The following is a 26,688-nucleotide window of genomic DNA, read 5'->3' as shown; positions in this document are numbered from 1 at the left end:
ATCAGGCTCGTCCAACAGCCATACCGTGTCATTATCAAGGTCTGCCTAACGGGCTCGTCCAACATCTGTAACGCAGCATTCGCATGGCCCTGCTCTCATAGCCCAGCCGCATGGCCCATGTCTCTATTCCACCTCTGGTTGTGGCCTGTGAGGACTGCAGTCTGACACACCTGATTTAATGGCTCAGTTTGACTAAATGAAGCACAAGTATTTGAGCTGTCTGACCTTGTCATTAAAACGTTTTTAAAGGTGAAGCTTAAGTTTTTAACCGGGTGCTTTCTGTTGACCATCGCTTTTGTAGAGGAGCTGGTTCTGTGCTCTGATTCGAGCTCTTCCTTGACCTTCTAGGTGTAGTACTAAGCAAATACAAAACCATGACCGTCTTTTGAGGACCATCTAACCTCCCAAATCAGCATGTTCTCTCTAACCAATGGCCATCTTTTCAAGTTTGGGGGACTTTCTCTTTGGGATTATCTGAAGTGACTGTTTATTCATCATCATTTTCTTGGGGTATTTTCCTGTCATCTAGAGTGGAGTGTGTGTGTGTGTGTGTGTGTGTGTGTGTGTGTGTGTGTTTCAGACTTTTTGGCTCAGTTCCCTCTTTTTCTCCACACTGATCAGTCTTTTGTCATTTAGCTGCACTCTCTCTACTCAACTTCTATTAAACAAATGTCTTATCCCCCTTCTTTCTATAGTCATTTGCAGGAGGACGCCCAGGTCATAAAGTGGGCTCCCTGACTCCGCCTTCCTCTCCTAAGACAGCCCCCCGAGGAGGTCACAGACGCATCCTGAGTGATGTCACACACAGCGCAATATTTGGAGTCCCTGTTAGCAAGTCCACTCAGTTGCTACAGGCTGCAGCGGCTGAAGCTAGCCTCAACAAGTCCAAGTAAGTCTCTGTAATCGACTGACCTACAACCACTATAGTCTCTTTGGCTAATTTCTATCATTATGCCCACCACACTCCACCCAGATCTGTCCTTGACGAGCTGTTTGGGTGCTTTGGTGCCATTGAACAATAGAATGCACCTCACTTCCAGTGTTTTCAGTCAACCACCTAGCCATCCACCTGTCCATCCATTTATGCATTTAGTTATCCATTCATGTGTTTAGCAACCACCTGGTGCTGTAGCTGTTTATATATTTAGACATGCTTCCATGTATTCGTCCATCTATGTGTTTAGCCATGCGACTCTCTGTCAATCTATTTGTGTTTAGCCATGCTTGTATCTATCCATTCATTCTTCCATCTATGCGTTTAGCCATGCTTCCATCCATCCATCCATCCATATGTGGTTAGCCATGCTTAAATCCATTTATCCATTTATGCATTTAGCCATGCTTCCAGCAATCTTATCTGTCTGTGGCTTTAGCCGACCATACTTCTATTCACTTAGCACATCCATTTATGCCTTTAGTTGTGCTGTAACCGATCTGAACTAAAATCGAAATCTGTGGCAGGCCATAGGCATCAGTAGACTGATAAATCACTGTGCTGGTCCGTTATCTATCTCTGTATATAAACACTAAAATAACACATAAAATAAACACTTATTTCCAGGACATTTCCAGCTCATTTTTTTAAAACTTTGCAAATGTCCAAAGTTTTCATGTCAACATTTTATTTGATAATTGAACATGGTTAGTAAAATATTAAGTTTTAAGGATAAAAAAACAAAAACAATCGTTACCCGAGCCAAAGCACTGAACCAAGCCCTGAAAGGGGTCAACCCTAGTCTTAACCCAGACATCCATTGATCCACCAATCATCTATACTTTTAGATGTGCATACATCCATTGATCGGTCAGTGAGGCAGCCTTTAACAGTGTAACAGCTCTCTGTGTATATTCATTGTTTTTTGTGCTTCAGATCTGCCAGCACCACCCCCTCTGGCTCCCCGTGCTCATCCCAGCAGAGCGTATACCCCGCAGGGGAAGGCAATGCCCAGTCAGCAGCTTCTAAAGCAGGCACAGCGACACAGCCTTCCTGGAACCCTTTTGGTGATGATAACTTCTCTAAACTCACAGCGGAGGAGCTACTCAACAAGGACTTTGCCAAACTTGATGGTAAAGCTGTCATGGCTTTCATAGGAGCAATATATGAGTGTATAGTATATTGACAGATGGTATACTGTTCACCAGTAAATGGAAGGATTTAGTTATCGTGGGTTTGAAATTGGCGTTGGTGCCAGTGATTACAGCCGATACCTTGAAACAGCATTTTGCCCTCACACACTGATGCACGTATATTTACTAGCGATGGACATCCATTATCGTTATTGGTATTAGTATCCATATCTGCCACAGCAAGGGGGCTAAGCCTAGTAAGAGTAGACTGATAAATCACTGTGCTGATCAGTTATTTATCTCAGTGTTACTGAGCTCTGCTAAAGCCTGAGTAGACTGATAAATCACTGTGCTGATCAGGTATTTATCTCAGTGTTACTGAGCTCTACTAAAGCCTGAGTAGACTGATAAATCACTGTGCTGATCAGTTATTTATCTCAGTGTTACTGAGCTCTACTAAAGTCTGAGTAGACTGATAAATCACTGTGCTGATCAGTTATTTATCTCAGTGTTACTGAGCTCTGCTAAAGCCTGAGTAGACTGATAAATCACTGTGCTGATCAGTTATTTATCTCAGTGTTACTGAGCTCTGCTAAAGCCTGAGTAGACTGATAAATCACTGTGCTGATCAGTTATTTATCTCAGTGTTACTGAGCTCTGCTAAAGCCTGAGTAGACTGATAAATCACTGTGCTGATCAGTTATTTATCTCAGTGTTACTGAGCTCTACTAAAGCCTGAGTAGACTGATAAATCACTGTGCTGATCAGGTATTTATCTCAGTGTTACTGAGCTCTGCATGAGTAGACTGATATGTGTGTATGTGTGTATGTGTGTGTTGTATACACAGCTAAAGCACCGGAGAAGTCCTCTACAGAGAATCTGATTTCAGGTTTGCAGCCCACAGCTCCAAATAAAGGCTTTCCCCAGGGAACAGGTACACATCTGATACCTTCACCTCTCTGCCTTCCTTTTATTTTCTCTCTTCCCATTGCCAACTCTCTCTTTTTTTTTTCTTTTTTTTTTTTAATCATTCCTAAGAAAGGTTTCATTCCTCATTGTACATCCAGCCCCCCCCCAGTTTAATAATCTTGTGATCTTTTATATCCCATATGGCTTTGATACAGCTCAGAGTTTATACAGTCCAGACTCTCTAGGCTGTTCTTAACCAAGTGTCCCTTAGGTAAATATACACGCTGTTACGTCATGTGGGTCGGCATTTGTGGCCTTGTGGCGTTCCCGGTTGTCATGATGCAGCAAGGATAAATATCCTGTGTTGCTAATGGGATTTCAGCGGTGGCGTGAAAGGCACGGCTGGAGGTCCTGCTGTGTCTCAGTAGGGAAAGTGTGAGCTCACCTCAAGGAGGGCTGGATTTCCTTACTGCTGCCACAATGTCATTTACTGGATTAGTGACTTCCAAATCAAGAAGCATCACAGGTTGCAGAGTGGCTTTAGAGTGGACATGAGGAAGCAAATGGCTTTGGCGTTCACTTCGGAATGATTAGAACTGATTAGAACTGATTGTAACTGTGGTCCATGTCATGATGTTCTGCAGTCGACTCATCCGGGCTCTGACTACCGTTATTTTTATTTTTATTTTTTTGTAGAAATTGTTGCTAGGTTGTCTGAGCTCTGCAGAACGTTGCTAAATGTCCCATTCAATCTAACGAGAAATGTTAGCATCTAAATTCCTGAAGAGTAAGAACAGAATTGTGGTGTATCGAACTGTAAAGACTTGCCTAGCATGTTGGCTTGGAACTTTGGGGTATATTAGCTCGTAGCTATAGAATTAAGTTGCTAGAGGTTACTATGATCAACAGCATTTGTTCCCTAGTGGGTAGTACGTTAGCTTGGGACTTCCATATTAGCTTGTGGCTGTAGCATTAGATTGCTGGTGGCTAGTGTGTTAGCTTGGAACTTGCATATTAGCTTGTTTTTAGTAGATTGCTGGTGGCTAGTATGGTTTGCATAATTAACATTAGATCTCTTGTGTGTTAGCATGAGAGTAATATATTAGCTTGTGGCTCCAGTATTAGATCGCTGGTGGCAAGTGTGTTAGCTTGAGAGTAATATATTAAGCTTGTGGCTGTAGCTTTAGATCGTTAGTGGCTAGTGTGTTAGCTTGAGACTTGCATATTAGCTTGTTTTTAGTAGATTGCTTGTGGCTAGTTTGTTTGCATTGGGTTAGCCTATAAGCTTGTGGCATTAGATCACTGTGTTAGCATGAGAGTAATATATTAGCTTGTGGCTGTAGCTTTAATCCACTGGTGGCTAGTGTGTTAGCTTGGGACTAGCATAGTAGCTTGTGGCTGTAGCTTTAGTTCACTGGTGGCTAGTGTGTTAGCTTGAGACTAGCATAGTAGCTAGTTTTTAGTAGATTGCTTGTGCAATCTTGCAGTGGTAAAACCATCATTTATTGGCCAGGAGCTTGGATAGGTCAACATACTATCTGAATTAGTCCTTGGGCAAATATCTCAGTGGCTTAAATATGAAATTTCTATAAATTCTAAGATCATATCCCATAATCCTCAGTGCCGTGGTAATGTGGAGAGTACGGAAGGCTTTCTCTAGACAGTCTGGATGAAGGTGTGGTGAGTCGTGTTTGTTCTGGGTGAGTCCTGGAGGCTAGAGAGAGGATAGATTAAGCCCTGCAGTTCTTACATAAGCAGGGGTTGGCTAATCCTCTCTGGATCTGATGACACACACACACATACACACACGAACACACACACACACACACACACACACACACACACACACAAAACGGATGGTGCTTTGTGTAATTAAGGCTCAGGTAAACCCTTTGTAGCTGAAAATGAATGGCAGAGAATGACTCCCTATGTACATTATTGTACGTGTGAGTTTCACACTCGTACACTGGACATTAGGGCTGTGTACTGGCTAGACCTGACGATACGAGACGTAGCACGATACCAAGGTTTTGATGCGATATATTGATATTGATGTAAATTTTTTGTTTATTTATTTATTTTACTGAATTTTAGAAAAACTGTCATAAAATATGAGTAACAGAAAACTATTTATTAGCTGAAAAGACTTTTGTTATCTGAAAATTATCTGAAAACGAAGTACAACGCGGCTATCTGGTGGTCAGGGGTTCAAACACATCACTCCCATACTCAATATAAAGTGAGCAGTCCTCTGTTCCACTGCAGGGCCGAACAGTTCTGAGCATGGAGGGTTCGGCACGGTTCCACGTGGACGCGGTTCGGCACAGGACGATTACAGGCCATGCAGAGTTAGCTAACCGTACTTGGGGTCACAGAAAAGTTGGTGGAGACTGTATTTAAAAAGTACAAGAGTAGTTCCATTTAAGCGCTCTTCAAGTACACTGACTGTTGGTACACTTGGTGCACTACGGGCCTCAGCCAACATCGCTACCGCGCCATTAGCATGCTGGCTTTGTGCCTCGTCCAACATCACTACCTGACTCATCCAACATCGCTACAGCGACATAGCACAGACCAGCTTCTGGGCTTGTCCAATATCGCTATCGCTGCCACTACTAGACACCACGGCTCAGCTACCGGGCTCATCCAAGATTGCTACAGCTGTTTTAGCACGGCTTGTCAAACATCGCTACCATAGCGTTAGCACGGTTCGGCTATTGGGCTTGTCCAACATCGCTATCGCTACAGCTACTACGCACGGCTCTGCTACCAGGCTCTTTCAACATCACTATCCCGGCTTTTACTGCATTACTAAATAACGGAGCCGTCACATCAGAGGCGCTGTGCACTTACTGATTCTGATTTTACAGCCAATGGTGGGGGGAAAAAATCCCGCAACCAATCTAACGAGACCACAGTGGCGTAGCGTGGTATGGCGTGGCCTTAGTAACCATTTGGTCCTGCAGTGGAAGAGAGGCCTTCATCAACATCTCCAGCTCCAGTTCTGCGTGTATTGCCGTTTATGCATTATTCAGCAGCCACTAGGCCATTAAGTTCAGAGCTGAGCAGACTGATGCTGCTTATTGTCCACTTTTTGCAGTATGTTGTTTTTAAGCTTGAACGTTTGACCTTTTTTCAACCTAGTGAAAGGGACAAAGCAAAAGGTCTGCTGCTCTGTGTCCTGAGTGACCATCACCCTTCCCTGCCCCCTCCTGGCCCTTGTTCCGTAAGTCCTGTAAGTATAGACAGGACGAGTTGTTCTGTAGTAAAGGATAGAGGTTCACCAGTTTGATATTACTCCTCTTTAATATTTATATGCTACTATACACAATAAAATTACACTGAATGTCCATATATTTGTGGACACCCTTTTCGAATAAATACATTCAGCTACTTTAAGTTGCACCCATTGCTGACACAGATGCGGTCGGGGGTATAAAGCCCTCCCAGCATTGAGCTGTGGAGCAGTGGAACAGCAGTGTTCTCTGGAATGATGGATGATAGTGCTCCATCCAATACTTTCAGGAGGAGTTGGAGAGTCGGGGATAAGGTGGGGTGGTGATCGTCCAACATTCTGACCTCACTAACGCTCTTCTTGCAGAATGCAATCAAATCCCCATAGCAATGCTCCTCTAGCGGAAAGCCGTCCTCCATGGACAGTAGAGACAGTTACTCCAACAAAAGCGGGATCAGCTCTGTTTAATACCCTTGACTTTAGAAGACACAATAAATGAGCAGGTGTCCCAATACTTTTGTCTGTATAGTGTATCACAATACAAGGGTCACAATACAATATATTGGGCTGTATTGTGATGCTGTAAGCTAAAGGAAAGCTGATGTTTAAAAATCCAATCAGAACAGTGGGATCTCAAGATGGAGTACAACACTGCTCTCTAGTGGTCAGGGGTTTAAACACACCACAAAATAAGCCATTTTTGCATGCAAACTATTCATTAATAATCAATACTGTGTTTTTAAAAATAGATACAGTATTGCAAAACATAATATCGTGATTTTTTGATATATCGATATTACCTTACACCCCTACGGGTTATGGGCTACATCACAGTTGAAGTGAAAGCTTTTGAGGAGTTGGTGAACCTTATCCTTGTGGTTACCGTCCAGTTAACCTGGTCCAGGTTCGGGCCATGGAGGCTGTTGTGGAGTGACCTGTTGCGATGCTCTACTGACACGCATGTATGTGGTTTGAATGAAAACCATGGTAACTGCATCATTACTCGTGGTCGGTCTCCTGGAAGAATGCTGACCTGTCCATATTGGACCCTAACGCCGATCTCTACGTGACGTAACCGTTTGCCCGTTGCCTGCTCTTTCATTATTAATCAATTTAATAAATGTTCTGAAGGAGCTTTAAGGGTTGTGAGAGTAGCTGTTACCAGGGGTGTCCCTTAACAGCGCTCTTCACTCTGAAATGACCGTGCTGGTGACCATGAGAAGCTTGTTGAGATGAGCAGAGTATCTTGCCTGTTCTAACACCCGTGTGCTCGAAGCTGCTGAGGAAGCAGTCGACTGTTCTGTCTCTGTTGCTGGTTCTCCTCTACACTTGTTTGAGATTTCTCACACTGATGTCCTCTGTGAGGACTGATGGATGCATGCTGGGGTCTCTTTCTTTGGGATGGATGAGGTGCTGTGAAGTCTTTGGGAATATTTGTAAACACTCAGCAGTGTTAAGTTTAGTGTTGGAGAAGGTTGTTGTTCAGAGGTTGGAGATGTTACAGTAGGAATACAGTAGAGAGTCACCTAATCCTCAGATGAACATACAGAGCCCCCCCCCCCCTCACACCTTCAAAGCTCCATCATCTCCCTATCTTCTCATCTCACTTTTTCTCTCATCTCACTTTTTCTCTCATCTCACTTTTTATTTCTCTTTTCCACTTTGCTCTTCTCTTTTCCTATCCGCTCTGCTCTTCTCTTCTCCACTCTTCTCTGCTCTTCTCTGTTCTTCTCTTCTCCACTCTGCTCTTATCCACTCTGCTCTGATTTGCTCTGCTCTTCTCTGCTCTGCTCTGCTCTTTTCCTATCCACTCTGCTCTTCTCTGCTCTTCTCTTATCTGCTCTGCTCTTCTCCTAACTGGTCTGCTCTTTTCCACTCTTCTCTTCTCCACTCTGCTTTTCTCTGTTCTTCTCGATTTATCCGCTCTTCTCTGCTCTTCTTCGCTATTCTCGTCTCTGCTTTGCTCTTCTCTTCTTTTGTTCTCCACTCTGCTTTTCTCTGCTCTTATCTGCTCTGTTCTTCTCGTCTCCGCTCTGCTCTTCTCCGCTCTTCTTTTTGTCTTTTCTCCACTCTACTCTTCTTCTCTTCTCCACTCTGCTCTTTTTCTCTCTGATCCATGATGCTCTTCTAATCTCCACTCTGCTCTGCTCTTCTCTGCTCTTCTCTGCTCTTCTCTTCTCACATTTCTCCTTTTCTCCTTTCTTAATTCCTTGCTTTTTATTTCTCCGCTCCCCACTTGTCCTCTTCTCTTGTCCTCTTCCTCTGTTCTCTTCCCCTCTCTCGATGCTTTTCCTCTGTTCTCTTTTCTCTCCTCCTCTCCCCTCGACAAATAGAGAAGTTGATAGAGGGTCTGAAGTCTCCAGAACCTTCCTCCTCCTCTTCCTCCCTGCTTATCCCTGACCTCCCCCTGAACGACCCCTTCAGTCCTGCCGACACCAGTCATGGTAACCAGCCTCCGTCTGCCCGCCTCCCTCCCTCCCTCCCTCCCTCCCTCTCTTTCTCCCTCTTTCTCCCGACCATGTGAAGAGCAAACTGATCCATCCTGACTCAGACTGATCCATCTCTTTCTCCTCAGAAGAGCAGACGACACTCATTAATCTGTCTGCCTCTTTAATCTGTGTGCTTCTGTCTGTTTCTCTCTCTGCCCTAAACGCCACCTCCTACGTTATCTGCACTGTCTAACCTGACTCGCCGCTGCATGACTGTCTCGGTTTGTTCGTTGAGTTGGACGTTCTAATCATGCAGTGTGTTAGAGCCACCAACCAGTTCTCCTGTCTGCATATTTTCATGTCTTTCTCTACACAGCTGGGATGGACTCTCTGATTCCTGGGCTGGAGTCTCTACATGCCGATCCTGGCTCAGCACCACTATCAGGTTAGTGTGTTTTTGGTCCTCTAAAGCAGTGCTTCCTGACCATGGTCCTGGGGCACTCTCTGCTCTTCATGTTTTAGTCTTTTCCCTGCTTTAGCTGATAAAAAATGTAGCGAAACCAAACAAGCTTCCCTGTCCCTGGAGTTCTTCCTGCCCTCTCGTTGGTTTGTGTGTTTGTGGTGAAGGCGGTCATCTTCATAAAGGAGTAGGCAGGTGCTTCCTGTGGATGACCTCATGGCTCGTGTACTCACTGAGAGTGATGTTTCCTGTCATCACTTGTTAATTAGCTAGCAGCTCTGAGTTTGTCAGTCTATGACTAAACTGTGGAAGCGTTTCTGTCGAGGTCATCCATGAATTATTACGCAGTGTTTGAGGAACTTGCTTCTAGTTTGATGTTCTGTATCTCTGAGGACCCCCTGACGCTCCGTGTTTTCTGCCCAGCCTCAACTCTCAGTACTGTGGTGATGTAAGGGTCTGTGCAGCACCCGATCAAACGAACTCCCCGGAAAGCTTTGTCGCCTTCTTCTGAGTTAGTATTGTTGTTTAATTAGTCCAGCAGCTCTGACATTTCGACCAGAGGTGTCTGAGAAGCGTGAGCTGGTGGCCATTGTGGTGGAAAGGAGTGCAGCTGTGGTTTGACGGGGACAGGCTGTTTGGCCTGGTTTCCCACAGTTCCCCTTCAGAGCTTTGAGAGCATCAAGTGTCAAAGCTATTTCCCTTCTCTAAGGAAAACTATGAGAATAGGCTTTCACACACTTTTGCTCCAGCTGACATCCCCTACTTCTTTTCTTTCTCTCCTTTCTCCTCTCCATCTGCTCCTCCTTTCCTGCATCGTCATTCCTTCACCCCATCTATATTTCCCTGACCCCGCCTTGTGCTCCCCCATCCTGCCTTGTGCTCCCCCATCCTGCCTTGTGCTCCCCCATCCTGCCTTGTGCTCCCCCATAACGCCTTGTGCTCCGCCATCCCGCCTTGTGTTCCCTCCATCCTCACCCTTCCATATTGCGTTCCCGTCCCTCCCTCGCCTGTCCTCATTAACCACCCATTATTTCTCCACTTCTCCACCCTGTCTTTCCCCCTCCTTCTTTCTAGACTCTCTGGCTGTAGGGGATTCGTTGCTTGGCCCTCTGCTCTCTTCCCCGTCTTCTGGGGCTCAGATGCTGACCTCGCCCCTCTCCTCCACCCCTGCCCCGTCTCTGGACCAGCTCACTCCCGCTTCGCTGGCCAACGCACAGCCCCATCAGGGTAAGACACACACACATGCTTTTGGGTGGCAGTGGAACAGTCCTTTACCAGGTTTTTCAGTTCAGTGTTTGGAAAAATAATCCGATGACTGCTCTGAGGCCATGTATGCGTCAGGACGGGGCAGAAGTTAAGATTTCAACAAATGCATTGGTTTTAAAAGCTGTTTAGAAGATGACTAGATTACGACCTGGTGCCTCTAAATGAGGTGTGTTTTCCTGAGCTTCCAGAGACGGTTCAGTCGCTTCCCTTCATTAATAATACAGGCTGAACACAAGCCACCATCAGCACCTCCAGCAGCAGCAGACAGTTCCATCACTGACACCTCTGTACCCAGAGGGTCGATATCTGAAGCTCTTCACAGCCTCCACAGTCAGCCTGATCTGGCTTTTCTGGATTTGTGAATCTACACACGCTCTCACTTTCACTTTTATAACTCTCACTTTCTCTTCTTCCCTCTCTCTCCTCTCATTTCTCTTTCCTCTTTTTCTCCCCTCATCCATCTTCTCATCTTTATCCTCTTCTCACTCCGTCTCGCTCTGTCTCACTTCTCTCCTACTGTTGCTCTTTTTCATTCTCTTTTCTCATCTATCCTCTCGCTCACTCATGCTCTCACCTTCCTCCTTTCTTGTTCTCTTGCTCTTTCTTTTTCCTGACTCTCGTTTTTTCTCTCGCATGCTCTTTATTTTCTCTTCTTCTTGCTCACTCTTGCTCTTTCCTCTTCTCGTCTTTCCTCTCGCTTTCACTATTGCTCTCACTTCTGCCTTTCTCTCCTCTCTGTCTCCTCATCTTTATCCTGTCTTGCTCTTTCTCTACTCTCCCTGTTCTCTCATCTTTATCCTCACACTCACTATTGCTCTCGCGCTCTCTCTCTCTCTCTCTCTCTCTCTCTCTCTCTCTCTCTCTCTCTCTCTCTCTCTCTCTCTCTCTCTCTCTCTACTTTCCTCTAACCAACCCCCCCGAATCGTCTCATCAGCCCTGGACTCAGCTCTGGACAAAATCCCCGACAGCCAGTTCGACCCCATTCCAGTCCTCATTTCCAAAACGCCCAACCAAGGTAAGGGACAGGAGCAGGACAGCAGCAGCGTTAGAACCACCACACATCTCCTGACCTCATATCTCCTGACCTCATGTCTCTTGACCTCATATCTTCACCAAACCATAATGCAATGTTACCAGAGGTGATGGTAGATACTGCTCATCACTGCAGATAGCTGAAAGTGCTGTGGTTCAGACTGTGCAGGTAAGGCATCGAGGTGAAACTCACCCTGGTTTTATGTTCACGTGATGAGTTTATTCCTAGAAAGCAGCACATGTCGTTGGTCAGCCGTGAGATCAGGGCTTGTTTTTTGGTTTGGTGAACATCTCTGAAGTGCTGTAGCTGCTCACAAGTAATCCTCACTTACATTTCTCTTTATTTTCCTCCCTCTTTCCTTCATAATTCTTTTTCATGCTGACATTTATCAATTCATCGTTGCCTTTTTTCCCCGTACTTGCTCAATGATTTCTGTGATTTCTTGATTTCATGCTGTTTTATGTTTACTATTAATCTTTGTTCTCTGACGTTTTTCTTTCCCCCCTTTTCCGTTTTCTGCATCCCTCGCCATCACATTCAAATTCCCTCTGTTTTTCCTTTTCTTTCTGTTTGTCCTTATTCACCCACCCATCTGCCTCTCCACCTTTTCTCACCTGTCCCTCTCTTTCCACCTCTCTCTCTCTCGCTCTCTCTCTCTCTCTCCCTTTCTGCCTCTTTCTGGCATGTTCTAGGTGGTAGCAACAGTGGCAGCTCAGAGACCACTCTGCCCAATTTGGCCTGCTCCCTGCTGCTTGTGGACCAGCTCATCGACTTGTAGAAGACGCAGAGAGAGAGATGGGGAGGGAGGGAAGGAGGGCGAGAGAGCGAAGCTTGCAGGGGAAATGTGCAATTCTTAAGCATAGCTAGAGTTTAGGTGGCAGATAAAACTCTCTGGGGGAAAAAAACATCCCAGAACGCTGTGTCCTGAAGTTTACCCTTTATATTGACTTGAAAACCCCTTTCCCCTCCCGTGTCTGTCTGTCCGTCTTTCTTTCTGTCTGTCTGTCTGTCTGTCTGTCTGTCTTTCACATCCATCACACAGTGTGCCATTCTTTTTTTTTTCTGTTCCTCCATATCATTTCCATTGCTACTTCCCAATGCTTTATCCACTTCTGATCCATATAAATATAGACCGATGCTCGAAATGCCATTTCTAACCACACCTAAGCGGTCAAACATGTTAATGTTCATCAAACACCTTCTTGCATCCAAAGTGACCAGGACCCAGAATGACCTTGAATGACCCAGGTCAGGTTTGTTAGATTTGGGTTGGAGCTAAACTCCATCAGGACCAAGATTGAGCACCTTTTTTCGTAAAGCAATAGTTCAGCCAGAAATCGAATGTGCTCAGTTTTCCCAATGATCATAAATGTGGTAATGTAGACATAATCAGACAGATCATGTTTGATATCAGACCTTTAATTAAAACTTTACACTGGAGATACGAACCCAGCTTTTAGACGTTGCATGAAAATATCAAATAGACTTTGCTTATGTGGTTTCTGGTATGATGTGCATACAATGGACTGGGTGACATACTGTTATCTGTATAAGTAGACTGTATGACATACTATTCTCCATAGAAGTAAGCAGTTCTCTATAGAAATAGACCATATGGCATACAGTTACCTCCAAACAGTTATCTGTAGAAATAGACCATAGGGAGGGGGGCTGTCAAGGGGTACTGTGTGTTGGATAGAGGGAGATAACAGATTGGGTGGAGTATAATAATGGGAAATATTCAATTGTCAATTTACTTTGGCACTTGTTATGTTGTACATTTCCAAAATAACGATTATTATAAGAAAAAAGAAAGAAATAGACCATATGGTAGATTGTTGTGTTCTCTATAGAAATAAATAGTTATCTGTAGACGCAGGCTCCATGGCATACGGTCATGTATAGAAGGAAACCATTATCTATAGAAACAGACCACATGGCACACTTATCTATAGAAATTAACTGTTATCTGTAGCCGCAGACCGTTATCTATAGAAACAGACCAGATGGCATACTGTTATCTATAGAAACAAACGGTCGTCTTTAGACGTAGGCCATATAGCATTCTGTTCTCTGTAGAAACGAACCATTATCTATGGAAATGCACTGTATGACATACTGGTAACTACAGAACAAAATACTGCCATATGAATAAAATTAGGACACCCCAAAAATCAGGAAAACAGCACTTTAAAAATATATATATATTTGTTATTATTATTTTTGTTATTATTTTTTTATTATTTCTTTATTTTTTCACTTATCCATAACTACATGCAAACCACCAGTGGTTCAGAGGAGTTAATTGAAATGCAGTTTTCGACCCCCCCCCCCAAAAAAAACCCACCCCTTACACACATTTAATACTACCTAAAATGTCTCATTTAAACCTCACACATTCAGTCTGGTCTGCTCTTGATGGTTGAAGTGAGTGGTAAAGATCACCATGGCCAGATCCAGAGAGCTCTCTGAGGCCTTTGAAAAAAGAAGGTTGTAGATGCAGAGGAGTCTGGAAAGGGGTTTAAAAAGATCTCGGAACAGTCAGAAGTCAGATGCTCCTCTGTCCGCTAAATCTTCTGGAGGTGGAGAACATTTAAAACCACTTCCAACGTGGCCAGTTCGGGCTATCCTAGCAAGTTCAGCCTAAGAAGTCTCCAACAATCCTGAATCCTGTCTTCACAGGATGTACAGGTAGCTCTTGTTGCCACAGGTGATGTCAAAGTACAGCATCTACCACCAGAAAGAGATGCATTTGATTATTATGGGAGGTGTTCAAGGTGGAACCCCCTTGATACCCCAAGGCAAGACTAGTCTGTATCTAGGTGTGTTCTGGCAAAATAAGTTTTTCTTGGGGTGTCCTAAATCTTTCACGTGACCATACTGTAGGGATAGTCTATTATCTATGGAAATGTACCATATGACATGCTGTGGTCTATAATAGCGAGATAAACAGTGGTCATCTGGCTTTTGTCCGTCTTTACTTATGTACAGCTGTACTGTATGAACATCAAACATGCCTTGTCTGATCGACTGCATTTGCGGTACATTCGATTTTCCTCTGAACTCTCGCTTTAAGCCAGAAATGGCATTCCTTTCGAAGCCGAACGTAAGTACTGACCTGTCCAAAGATTCATGCTGGCCGCCTTATCTCACTGCATGACTCTGAGTGAATTGAAAAAACACCTTCTATCCTGCTTTTAGAGGGAAGCAGGGCGAGGACTGCAGCGTAAAGGGAATCTCTCTGCTGAGCTTGACTGGACGTCTCTGCTCGATGACGTCACGCATCATATCGCACTACTGCTAAAGTCCAAATCTCGGGCCTCAGCGCTGCCCGTGATGGCATATACTCCTGCCCGCTGTTTTTAGGCTGACCTTAGGCCATGCCCTGCCTGTACACCTTCTAGCTATGGTGTAGGCCAAGCTCTGCATGTGCAATATTGATATATATATATATATATGTATATATATCCAACATATCAGCAGTATTGCAGGTATATCCCATCACTCGATAGGTTTACCCTGGTGTGTATGCGCTTCTGTGATCACCACAGCCCTCGGTCGGAGTTTAGAAATCTAGCTTTATCCTCATTCTCAGGTCAGGTCTTGTTTTCCGGCCTCTCACTCCATTCAGTCCTTCATTCATTCGTACTTCATTCATCCATCTGTTTCTTTTGCTTGTGTTGCTCCTTGTGTTTTAACACACTACCAGATCCTCCATGTTTTGCTTTGTGTTAACAAGGTTCTGTCATTTGGTCTCACTGACCACATCCATATCTTCTCAGCTTTGAAGAGCAACCTCAATGAAACTACTTCAAAACAAAAACACGGTCTGGTACTCTGGTACTCATGGGTTGCAAGGTTGTTTTAGTTTTAGTTTTAGTTAATTAGTTTTATTAGCAAAATCGACCGACCTTCAGCTCTTTGCAATAAACCAATCAAGCAGATCAATTTTTTTCTCAGAATTCAACACAATATACCACTTTTAATGACTACTGCAGTCTAAGAATTATTTAACCCCTTCATGACAAGCATCTTTAGTACTTAGTAGAGCATCCTTCTGCTGTTCTGCCCTGCTGCATATGTGACACACAACTAGAGAAAAGCTTCTGGCAGCATTCCTGAGGAATCTTAGCCCATTTCTTTAGACTTCTTCTGAAACCAGGCCTTGGTGAAGTTTGAGATATGCTTGCGATCATTGTCCTGTTGGAAGATCCAATGACGCCTAAGCTTCAGATTCCTCACAGAAGGCAACCGTATTACTCTGCACACACTGCAGGCTTCCAGTGCCTGAGGAAGCAAAGCAGCCCCAGCACATCACCAAGCCACCCCTGCTTCACTGTAGGCGGGTGTTCTTTTTAGCACACACTTCATTCTTCCTCCTCCAGGCATACCACTGATCCATAAGCCCGAAAACGTCCCGTTTTTTTTTTTGTTTGTTTTTTTTAATCGCACCAGAGAACAGCAGCCCAAATCTTAAATGTGGAGAAAGCATGATTGGTTTATTGCAAACAGCAGAAAGTTTGTACATTTTAAACCTAATTTGCTAAGAGGACTGTGACTCGTTGCTGACTTAGGACATAGATGTAATGAAATGATTGCTCATTCTCACAAAGGACTGCTGTTTAGAAAATACCTGGTAGCTTGCATAAGCTACCATCACACATCACCTACTGGGGGATCATACAATACATGTCAGTATTGCTGGACGTTGTATTTTAGCTCAACCGAACCTTCTTCTAGCTAGACAGCAGTGCGTTAGTGAAGGAGAAATGGTAGATTCAGATTCAGATCTACAGTTGTTCGTAGAGTGTTGATAGTTGATGCGCCCATGATTGCCACAATAGCCAAGCACTCCTGACCCGCATTCCTGAAGTAGGGTGAAGAACAGGTCATTAATGTTGCTCTTTAAAGGTGTAGTTAGGATAAATATTGAACACGTGCAAGTGAGTATCTTCCGTTTGCATTAACTGTAGCTGTTGATCGTGATGAATGTATGAAGTGTCTATGTGAAATATGTTCTGATGATGATTAATCATTTATTACAGTTAGTTTCTGAGATAACCTGTAATAGTTGAAAGTGTATAGATCTGCTGTCTGTTCCTTCTGCCCTCTGTTTCTTGCTCTCTCTCCATTTTAACCCTACTTCAAACATTCATGCTTTGCTGTGGGGAAATGTACTAATGAAGGGAGACCATTAAGTATCATGGTTTAATTGGGCTCAACAGAGTTCTTTAAGTTTGTCCACTGGATTGGATGGACGAAGCCAACTAAACGTTTTCATCGTAAAAAAAAAAAAAAAAGCCCACTCCTGATTCTAGCCTCTGAGAGAGCGAGAAAGAGAGAGAGAGAGAGAGAGAGACTTCTTTTCCTTTACTGGGCTTATGATGGAATTGATTTCCTGAGGTCGCAGCCCTGTTCCGTGTTCCCTGTTCCTTGACGTTTTTTCTGGACGCTCCTAGTCTATGAACATTTAACACACAAGTCTTTTCCTTTTTGTTCACTACATTACACCACCATCAGACATCTGGGGACACCTTCAAATTCTTCTTCTTATAATTACCCCATTTTCTACCCTATCCCCATTCATGTGAGCTCCCCCCGATTACGAGCAATGCCCAACGACCTACGACCAACGCCTGTGCTGACCAACATCACACTAGGAGTGATGTGGGCAGAAAGTGGCTTCAACCGACCCCTGAGAGAGCGAGGCCAATTGTGCCCTCTCTGACTCTGGCTACCAGTGGCAGGATTTGAACAAGCGATCCTCAGACCTTGAGACCTTCTCAAGTTTTAAGATTTCATGCAAAGCAAATTGTGGTGGCTAGACAATGTCTAGGGTCAGAACATCTCCAGAACATCAGGCAGGTCTTGTGGGGTGTTCCTGGCATGCAGTGATGAGTACTAGTCTTGGTGCCAGATAGTGTAGGACCCCTTCAGAGGCTGATCAGTCGATAAATAACATTTATAAGGAACATTCTGACCTAAAACACCCCTTGTGCCACCAAAGCAGCTCTGACTCGACAAAGCATAGGCTCTGACTCGGCAAGGCTAGATCCTATTTTTAAGTTTTAAGTTGAGATCTTAAGTAACCAAAATTCAACATCTCCCAGACATCACATGCCAACATCACATTGACATGAAATACCAACGTTTAGTGGTGAGGTATGGTGTCCGAACCCAACGTCTACTATCCTTCCTAATGTTAACGTCTACACAACGTGAAATTCTAATGTTGTTAGATGCTGTTAATAAGTTGTGCTGTTAGATGACTCCTCTGTCTAACGTTGGAGCTTGATGTTAGCCCAATGTTGATGATCCATACAAGTTTGATTTCAACATCTGTACAACGTTAGATTATTTATTTATTTTTATTTTTTACGTGACCATGATTTTCATTTTTAACCAAAGTACAACATCTGTCTGACGTTAGAGTCCGGTGTCTTTCTGGAGTCATTGGCAGCTTGGGATAGTTAGAAAATGCGCACATTTTAGAAGTCAGGAAGGTGTCCCCGAATGTTTGACGGCCAGTGTACAAGCACTCAAATTCAGTCTAGAGCCTGGGTAACCAGCGGGGCCCAAGCACCTCCTCACAGAAGCACAGTTTCTTCACCCACAGCTTTTTAGACCCGGTTAATCACCGGCACATATCAAAATCACCGCCGCCTGCCGTTCACGAAAGGACCTTTTCACGCTGGTGTATGATGTGGAAGCACTACTGTAATGTGGCATCATTTCCATTGAGATGTTCTTGCTAGTGTAGTACACTTTAAGTTCAAGCTTCTTGTTTCAAGTCGAAGTTTAAAGTTGATCTTTTTATTTTCCGATATTCTGAGTCAACGCAAATGCAGTAACGTGTCTACAATCATGTTTATATCGTAAAATGAGACTTGTATATTATCGTCAGCCTTGGCCGTCTCCCCCTCACCCCCGTCCACACCATCCGCAGTACATGTCGTTAGGTCTTTGGCAGGTTTTAATGTGGCTAACCTATGCAATTCTACAGTAGTGCTTCAGATGACTTGTAGACACACAGCCTGTGGTGTGGCTGAGTAGTTTAGCGTTGCCGATAATATGACCTTTTTTGTGTTTTTGCAGTGTATTGTGTATTCCAGTCAGCATAAAGAGAAAATAATGGTACCATGATGATGAAACAAATCTGACCGATACTTGACCGCAGATGTTTCATTAATATGGAGAAAAAAATGTATTATCTATCAGCGTGTTCCTTCTATTTTTATGAGATGATGATGATGATTTAAAAAATGAATTTCAAACAGAGTGGGATGGTGAATAAACATGTAAATGTGAACGGATATCGAGAGTGTGTCCAGTTTGTTTTGTATGAAGTTGACCAGACCATGATTATTATACACACCTTGATTATTATATTATAATCATGATCAGAGCAGTTCAACAGTATAGATGGTTTGGTAACTTTTATCAATAATTTATAATAATTTTCTGATCAGAGGAGGATGGGTCGGGTCCCCCTTGTGAGTCTTGGTTCCTCCCAAGGTTTCTTCCTCCAGCTCTGAGGGAGTTTTTCCTTGCCACTGTCGCCGTTGGTTTGCTCACTGGGGGTCTTGGATCCTTCATGTCTTACGTTATTTCATTTTTTTATTTCATTTATGTCTTTGACTAATGACTAATTATGTAAAGCTGCTTTGTGTCGACAACAGTTGTAAAAAGCTATACAAATAAATTTGACTTGACTTGACTTGACTTGACTTGACTTGACTTGACTTGACCAGACCTGACCAGACCTGATGCTGCTGAATTTGAACTTGGTTTGTAGTGGAGAAGACAAGAACTACAGTTGTGAACACGGTTCTTGTTGTTTCTTCTTTTCCTTTCGCCATATATTTAACATCTGCATCGTTTCTGACACATTGCCCACAGTGCTGGTTGTCCAGTCCAGTGCATTCCAGCTAATCTGCTCATCAGATGCAGCGTATTGGCGATCTAATGGACTCTAAGAAAGGTTTTGGCCAGAGTGTTGCTGTTCCCCAAATTCTGCTGCTGTAATCTCTGCCTCAAAGCAATTACCGTATAGATTGGGTTCTCCGTCACAAGATCCTAATCCAGTATGTAGTTTATACAGACATCTGGCAACAGCATAGTTCAGAAATCTAGGATGTCCATGTTTTTTGCTTGTGAAAACACTGTATAATGTAGAATAAACACAAATTACAAATACAGGTTTTCTTCGGTTAGGAAAACATGTTTGGTTCGTGATGATTCCATCATCTCCAACTCTGCCATTGTCTGGCAGCTAACATCATAGACTTTTAGCAAAAACCGTTGAAGTCAAAAAACAAAGTGTAGGCTTTACTTGGCACAATACTTGAAAAACTTGCAAAATAAAATTAATTCTTAAAACATTCTTGGTTCTGTTCCAGAAAGAAACTCAAGCCAAAAACCAAGTGTAAACGTTATGACATGAATCAGAGCTTGACATATGTTGCTGTTGTTTCTTTTAAACTATATAAAATTGGATTGTCATGTGATATGTCATGAAACCTGTCCATTCCAACATATTTTGCAGAAGTCACCTGGTTCTAGGACGCTAGAATTCTTTGTTTTGTTCCAGGAAGAGAAAAAAAAAACCCACACAAATCAAAAGCTAAGTGTAAACTTTACAACTTTAATCAGAGGACAATTTACAATTTATCACAATGCTTGGCATACTATATTTGTTTCTAAAACTCGCAAGAAAATTGTATCATGATGTGATATATCGGGCCTGTTTTTGCCTAAGCTATCCGGTTGTAAGACTCTTAAGGATGTTCTTGGTTCTGTTGCGGAAAAACCTCAGGTCAAAAACGGAGTGTAAAATTTACAACATAAATCAGAAAATGTTCACCGTATATAACAAAACTTGCAGGAATAACAGAGTGTAAACCTTGCAACATAAATCAGAAAACTTGCCGTATCTTTGTTTTACTTTGTTACAACCAGTCTTAGTTCTGTTCCATAAAACAAACAAACAAACAAAGTGTAAACTTTACGCTGTTAATCAGAGAACATTAACAATAAACAATACTTGGCATATCGTAGTTTAACCGTTAATACAGTTGTATCGGGATGTGCTTTATCATAGGGCCTAGTGATTCCTACCTGTGTTGCCTAAGCTATCCGGTTCTAGGACAAAAACTCAAGCCTAGTCCAAGAACGTTCTCCTTTGGAGGCGACATATCACAGATTCTTTAACACTGGCAGTAAAAAGTATTGTGCTTCTAGTAGATTCTCCAGTGTCATTTCCAGTGATTTCCAGTACCCCAGTATTCTAGTTTCCCCCAAATGATGTCTTTCTAGGACTCCAAGCACTTGATTCTTGGTTCTGTTCCAGTATCCTCACTAAGCACTCACCGTATCCATAATTTCCTTTTTGAGACCTCTGCTCTCAACAAGGACCAGGTAGGATAAAAGCAAGATGGCAGGAACCCCATCTAGACAACTCTGTCAACTCTGGCTCTGGCTCTGTTAAGGACTGTGTTCTAAAGAGAAGCCAAGCTAAAGAGAAGCTTCCCTTAGACAGTTAGAATTAAGCCCTATTCTGCTGCTATATTAACCCTTTCCCACATACGCTGCCCATTGTCCACAGTCTGAAGGTAAGAGTTGCTCTGTCTACATTTCTGTATATTAAACCGTGTCCATGTTGCGTTCCTTGTTTCCATGGTCTTAGTGTTACAAGTATCTGCCACTGCTGATAAAACTAAGACGCCCCACTTTCACCATCCAGTTGCTCGACAACTTGCACATTACCTTTTTTCCCACGTAAAGCTTTTTCCTCTGTGTTCTTATTTGCCCCACCCTTTGTTCTGTGTTTTTTTTTTTCTGGGTTTTATTAGCAGCTTCTTTTCGACAATTTATGGAAACAAGGCTGCTGTTCTGTGGTAGTTCTGTTGTAGCTTCTGTGATTGTTGGTATGTTGTAGGGTTGGAATTAGTACGTGTTTGTCTGTAGCTTGTGGGGCATTGCTTGTGAATACATTGTGCTTGTGTGTGGGGTTTTATTAATTTTTTTTGTTTTTGTTTTTTTGCATAATAATAGCTCAAATGTGTGGAGACCTGCTCTGTGTTGTGAATCCTACTACAATCCTTCCTGTGATAAAAGACCAGAAACCTCTCGTTTATCCAGATTCTTGTGTTCAAGGTAGAATCAGCAACATGGCATCGCATAGGTTCCAGCATTCGCAACCTTCTAGGCAGAAAGTCAGGCGTGTCCAGCTCAAGTCCTGGAAGGCCAGTTTGAGAATTGCCCTTCTGGATCAATACTTCAAATGACACGTGAACTAAGCTAAGTTCGGCTCCAATGGAGGCCTGCTCCATGCAGTAATGCAGACAACCAACCATGTGGCATGGACCATTTGCGAGATCCAGTTAGGATCGTCACGACAACGCAGTCAGGCCCTTGCATCTGCACCTTTGTTAGGATAAGCTAATCATGCCGTCTTGCATAGGTGCCATCTTGCTGAACGTACCATAGACCTCAGGTCCTTTGCCTCCTCACTGATCTTTTGATTTCTCTTTCTCTGTTCCGCAGAAGCAAATGGGAAGGCTAATGGCTATCGCGTGCTTTCAGAGGGGCCCGAAGCCGAGAACCCTACTCAGCGATGTCTTCATTCCAGCGATGAAGAGAGTGAGGAGGAAGAGGAGGGTGAAGGTCTGGAGAAGGACGAGGCAAGCTTGAGGCTGAGTGGCGACGATGCTTCAAGCCACGACTGCAGTGGTTCTAGACCTTTGTTGCAGGACTCCGATGAAGACGAAGAGCAAGACACTGTTTCTTCTGGAAATCTTCCCGGATCCTCCGACTTGGAGCCCAGCGTCGTCCCGGAGTCCAGTCTGATCACCAATCAGCACTCTCAGAACCACGTGCCCCAAGCCCAGGGACAGATCAGCCATCCGGAATTGGATCGCAACGCTGATGTCTTCTTGAAAGCACCCTTCCGGATTGCGCAGGAGGTGGATAGTGACGGGGACGTCTTCGCAAATGCTCCTTTTCCTCGCCCAATGCTTCCGCCCCAACAACCCGACATCTTCCTCCAGGCCCCGTTCGGAAGGCGAATGGAAACGCAAACTGTGGGAGCAGTGTATCCCCATCCAGCTGCCCAGCCTGGCTTCCAGCGCCCTCAGTTGGCGGCCTCTTATCCCGGAAGCCATGACCAGAGCATCCTCGGCCAGGTGGCCCCTCGACCCTTCCGACCACAGGCTTTGGCGAAATACTCCAGACATTATGAGGGTCCCCTGGCATCAGAATCTGATGGGGCTCAACTAGGCATGTCAAGCAAGGGTCAGAAAAGCACTGGGGCTGTCCTGCACACCTGGACGCCTGATGCAAATGCTAGTGATCCATTTGTTTCTGCACCCTTCCATCTCAAAGGTCCTCAGGAGAAGCACTGAAGCCTCTGCACTCCAAGGGGACGGTTTCCCAGGCCCCGATTGTGGCTAGTACTCAAGCAAGTGGGATTTCTAAAGGCTCGATCCATGTCCGAGAAACCAACCTGAAGAACCCAATATGCACTAAGCTTGGAAAGACGACCATGGCTTAAAAAAAAAAAAGACCATCCTCTCTCCTAGGACTGAGCTTGAAGCTTCTTTGGCATTAGGATGTCGAGATGCGTGTGAATGCCTTTGATGAAATGTTGCACAGAAAATAATTAGCATCCTCAACATAAAACGCAAGAATTATGCAAGGATGAAGCACATACACATCGTGCAGAGTGGTCTTTGCTACGACTGGCTTTAACTGCAGCCTGCAGTGTCGTCCACATATTGCTGACAAATCTCGTTTGTGTCGTGTTCTCTGCCTACCTCAGTTTGTTTGTATTCTGAGAGAGCGTATCTGTTTTTTGACATCTAGCACGTCTAAATAAAGCTTAAAGAAAATGTTCCGGATTTTGTCAACCTGTTCCCTGTCTGCCACATCTCTCTTGTATGGTTGAACACCATGAACAGGCTTCCCTGTACTTGGACAGGCTGACGACTTGATGAGGAAGCTGGTACTAAGTACTGGTATTGGGCCAATATCGGCAGAAAATGCTGAATCGGACAATCCTGTGGGGCTGTGAAGTGTTTGAAGAGATTGAGCCTTATTACCTGCTGTAAGGTTCTCCTCTTAAGTGGAGTTTTTACGTTAAAAACAGCTCTGTATTGGAAAGGAATTTGTAGTATAGCACCATTTCTGCCCTTAATTATTCCTGTACCTCAAAACCAGTGGGCAGGGAATGAAGCAACTACCCACTGGCTTCTGTTGTAAGTGCATTGGGTCAATGGGTTTTCCGTAACTTTCGAGGTACAGGGATTCTTATCATTTTAAGTGATTGGCTGTGGTGGGTCCACATAGGTTTTCCTCCAGGTGCTTGATTATTCTCTCACCTCCCACAAATGCACATGATAGGTGAATTGGATTTTGCTAACTTGCCCCTAGGATAAATAGGATATCCTGTGATGGATTGGCGCCTTGTCCAGGATATATTTCTGATTTACACACCGTGATTCCAGGTGGGCTACAAGCCCATTGCGACGCTGGCCAGGGATGGATGGATGGATGGACGGTCGGATGTTTGGATGGATGGATGGATGGTCCCATAGAGGGATGGATGGATGGATGGTCCCATAGAGGGATGGATGGATGGTCCCATAGAGAAATGGATGGATGGCTGGATGGATGGTCCCATAGAGGGATGGATGGATGGTCCCATAGAGGAATGGATGGATGGACGGTTGGTCGGATGGTCGAATGAATGGATTGATGGATGGATGAATGGTCCCATAGAGGGATGGTTGGATAGTCGGATGGATGGATGGTCGAATGGATGGACGGTCGGATGGATGGATGAATGGTCGGACGGTCGGATGGATGGATGGTCCGATAGATGGATGGTCGAATGAATGGATGGATGGTCCGATAGATGGAGGGTCGAATGAATGGATGGATGCTCCGATAGATGGAGGGTCGAATGGATGGATGGATGGTCGAATGTGAGGTCGGATGGGTAGGTGATCGGATGGATGGTCAAGTGGATTGAAACCATGCAATTGAGATGCAGCAGATGGACAGGTTGGACAAATCTGGAGTATTCCTTTGTTTTTTTTTGCATGCTGGCTGATAAACCCCATCAGTCACATCTTCCCGAGTTGCTGGAAGATCTTCTGTCTGTGAATTGGACTGTGCACTTGGCTCTTGTCTACCGACCTATGAGTTGCTGAGAATCCCTTCTACCTTACCTTCGTGCACTGCTCCTACGTTCAGTGGAAAGTTCTCATACAATGGACACTGTTGAAGATGGAGATGTTCTCACTTTGAGTTTGATTCACGGGCACTACAACACCATGTTCGGCTGAACCCACCGTGTTCCACCCGCAGCATAGCTGTTAAGGCACTCTCTTGTACAAGCTCCAGGGGGTCTGAAGAGTGCCCCTTGCTATTGAATTGACAATATCCCTGGAAAGCGGCCTTCTGAACCATGAATGTCTGAATTATTAAAGCATAGTTTTTTTCTGGGACCTTTTACTTTATTCGTATGGTGGCAGTTTATTGGTTGTTGATTTCCATACTGATTCAGATTAAGGTCGGTAGTGTTTAGTGTCATCCCGCACTCCAGGTTGTGTTTAGAATTGCATGTTGTTGCATTTTACTTCCATACTCCATGTAACGACCTGCTTATACTTGTGAGAAAAACACCAAAGTGCAATGAAACAAGCTGTATTTACATAGTAGTTATGAAATGCTAGTGCCATTTTCTTGGAGTACGTTGGTGTTGGGGATACTGTTTGGGCCCTGATTCCTTCATATGCTGGATCACACCGCACAGAAACTGACCTGTAGATTGTGAATTTTAATACACTCTGTATCGTGGTGATGTTGTGTTGTCTTCACTTACAATAATTATAAATAAATAAATAAAATCATTCAGCATTTAAACTATTCCAGATTATATACTGATGATCAGGTGATATGAAGTGCACAACCATCATGTGAGTAAAGTTCTGGATTTTCGCGGTCATATCGGTCTCCTTTTACTCTCCTTTACACTGTTTGGAAACTTTGGCTGTTGTTTACGTTGTGTGAACATTTGAATGAAGAATGCAGACCCGGTTATTAAAGACTTTTGAATAAAAACATCCTTTTCTTTAAAGTATGTTAAACACAGCAAGATATTTGGACAAAAGTATTGGGACACCTGCTCATTCATTCATTGTTTCTTATGAAATTAATGGTAAAAAAAAAAAAAAAAAGAGTTGATCCTGCTTTTGTTGGAGTAACTGTCTCTACTGTCCAGGGAAGAAGAAGGCTAGATTTTGGAGGGCCATTGCTGTGAGGATCTGATTGCGTTTAACAAGAGGAGCGCAAGTCAGCTCGGGATGTTGGACGATCAACTCCCCAACTCATCCCAAAAGTATTGGATGGAGCACCAACCATCATTCAGAGGACACACAGTTCCACTGCTCCACAGCTCAAAGCTGGGGGGCTTTATACCCCGGTCATGTCTATCTGCTCCAGAGAGTCCTATTCTATTGGCAGTACTTCTCTACCAGGACTGGATAAGCTCTATGTGTGCATTTACATCTGTCTCAGAAATGGTGCAACAAAGAGTAGCTAAATGCATTCATTACAAAAGGGTGTCCACAAACTTTTGGACATGTCGTAGAAATAGGCTCTAAAACAGCTTAATGCTGGTTATGTTGTCCTTTGAAGCACTTTTGGTAGTTACTGACCACTGCATACCGAGGAAGACCCTACAGGAACTGTCTGACCCAGTCATCTACGATCACAACTGGGTTCTTGTCAAAGTGTCTCAGATTAATATTCATAGTTTCTTATTCATTTTAATAATAAATTAGATGCAAAGGTTTGTGCAGCCTTCTTATCTCACAACGGTCTAAATACAGTAGTTACAGCCATCCTTATGGGGCTCCACAACAACCACTTAGAAACACCTTAGCAACCACCTGATGCTAAATCAATCATATGGGATTCATAACTGCCTAGCCACACTGAAGCAACACCATAGCAACCACCTGGGATACCATAGCGCCATCACAGAAATCACCTAGCAACCACTCAAAAAAAAGGAAACCATATAAGCTGCATGGCTCTTCAGCATTTTTGTCAGGAAATTGACTTTTGTACTTCTTAATATTGTTGGTATTTAATTTCATGGATTTGCTTTTTAATTTTTTTTTTTCATTTTAAAGTATAAAGCACATATTACATTTTGCAATATTGTAATATTATTTAAAAATATTTAAAACTGTTTAAACGACTAGTATTACTAAGATTTAT

At 43.7% G+C, this 26,688-nt stretch overlaps 1 protein-coding gene across 5 annotated transcripts in view; it reads left to right on the top strand.

Annotated features, from left to right (window-relative positions):
• The window catches only part of aak1a (AP2 associated kinase 1a), a 55,789-nt gene extending 30,249 nt beyond the window's left edge, over nt 1–25,540 (top strand). For 2 of the 5 annotated variants that reach the window (XM_072682448.1, XM_072682446.1), the window contains 7 exons: nt 696–889; nt 1,871–2,067; nt 2,916–3,002; nt 8,546–8,656; nt 9,018–9,086; nt 10,176–10,328; nt 21,946–25,540. In XM_072682448.1, coding sequence (XP_072538549.1) covers nt 696–889; nt 1,871–2,067; nt 2,916–3,002; nt 8,546–8,656; nt 9,018–9,086; nt 10,176–10,328; nt 21,946–22,802 — 1,668 coding nt within the window. In that variant the 3' untranslated portion in view covers nt 22,803–25,540. Of the gene's footprint in view, nt 1–695; nt 890–1,870; nt 2,068–2,915; nt 3,003–8,545; nt 8,657–9,017; nt 9,087–10,175; nt 10,329–11,301; nt 11,586–12,092; nt 17,760–21,945 lie in introns of those variants that run through there. The other 3 variants (XM_072682450.1, XM_072682449.1, XM_072682447.1) reach the window with 3 other exon arrangements.
• The last annotated feature ends 1,148 nt before the right edge of the window (nt 25,541–26,688 follow it).

The sequence above is a fragment of the Salminus brasiliensis genome, chromosome 6, assembly GCF_030463535.1.
Source record: "Salminus brasiliensis chromosome 6, fSalBra1.hap2, whole genome shotgun sequence".
NCBI classification, from domain to species: domain Eukaryota; kingdom Metazoa; phylum Chordata; class Actinopteri; order Characiformes; family Bryconidae; genus Salminus; species Salminus brasiliensis.
This window is presented reverse-complemented; position numbering and strand designations above follow the sequence as displayed.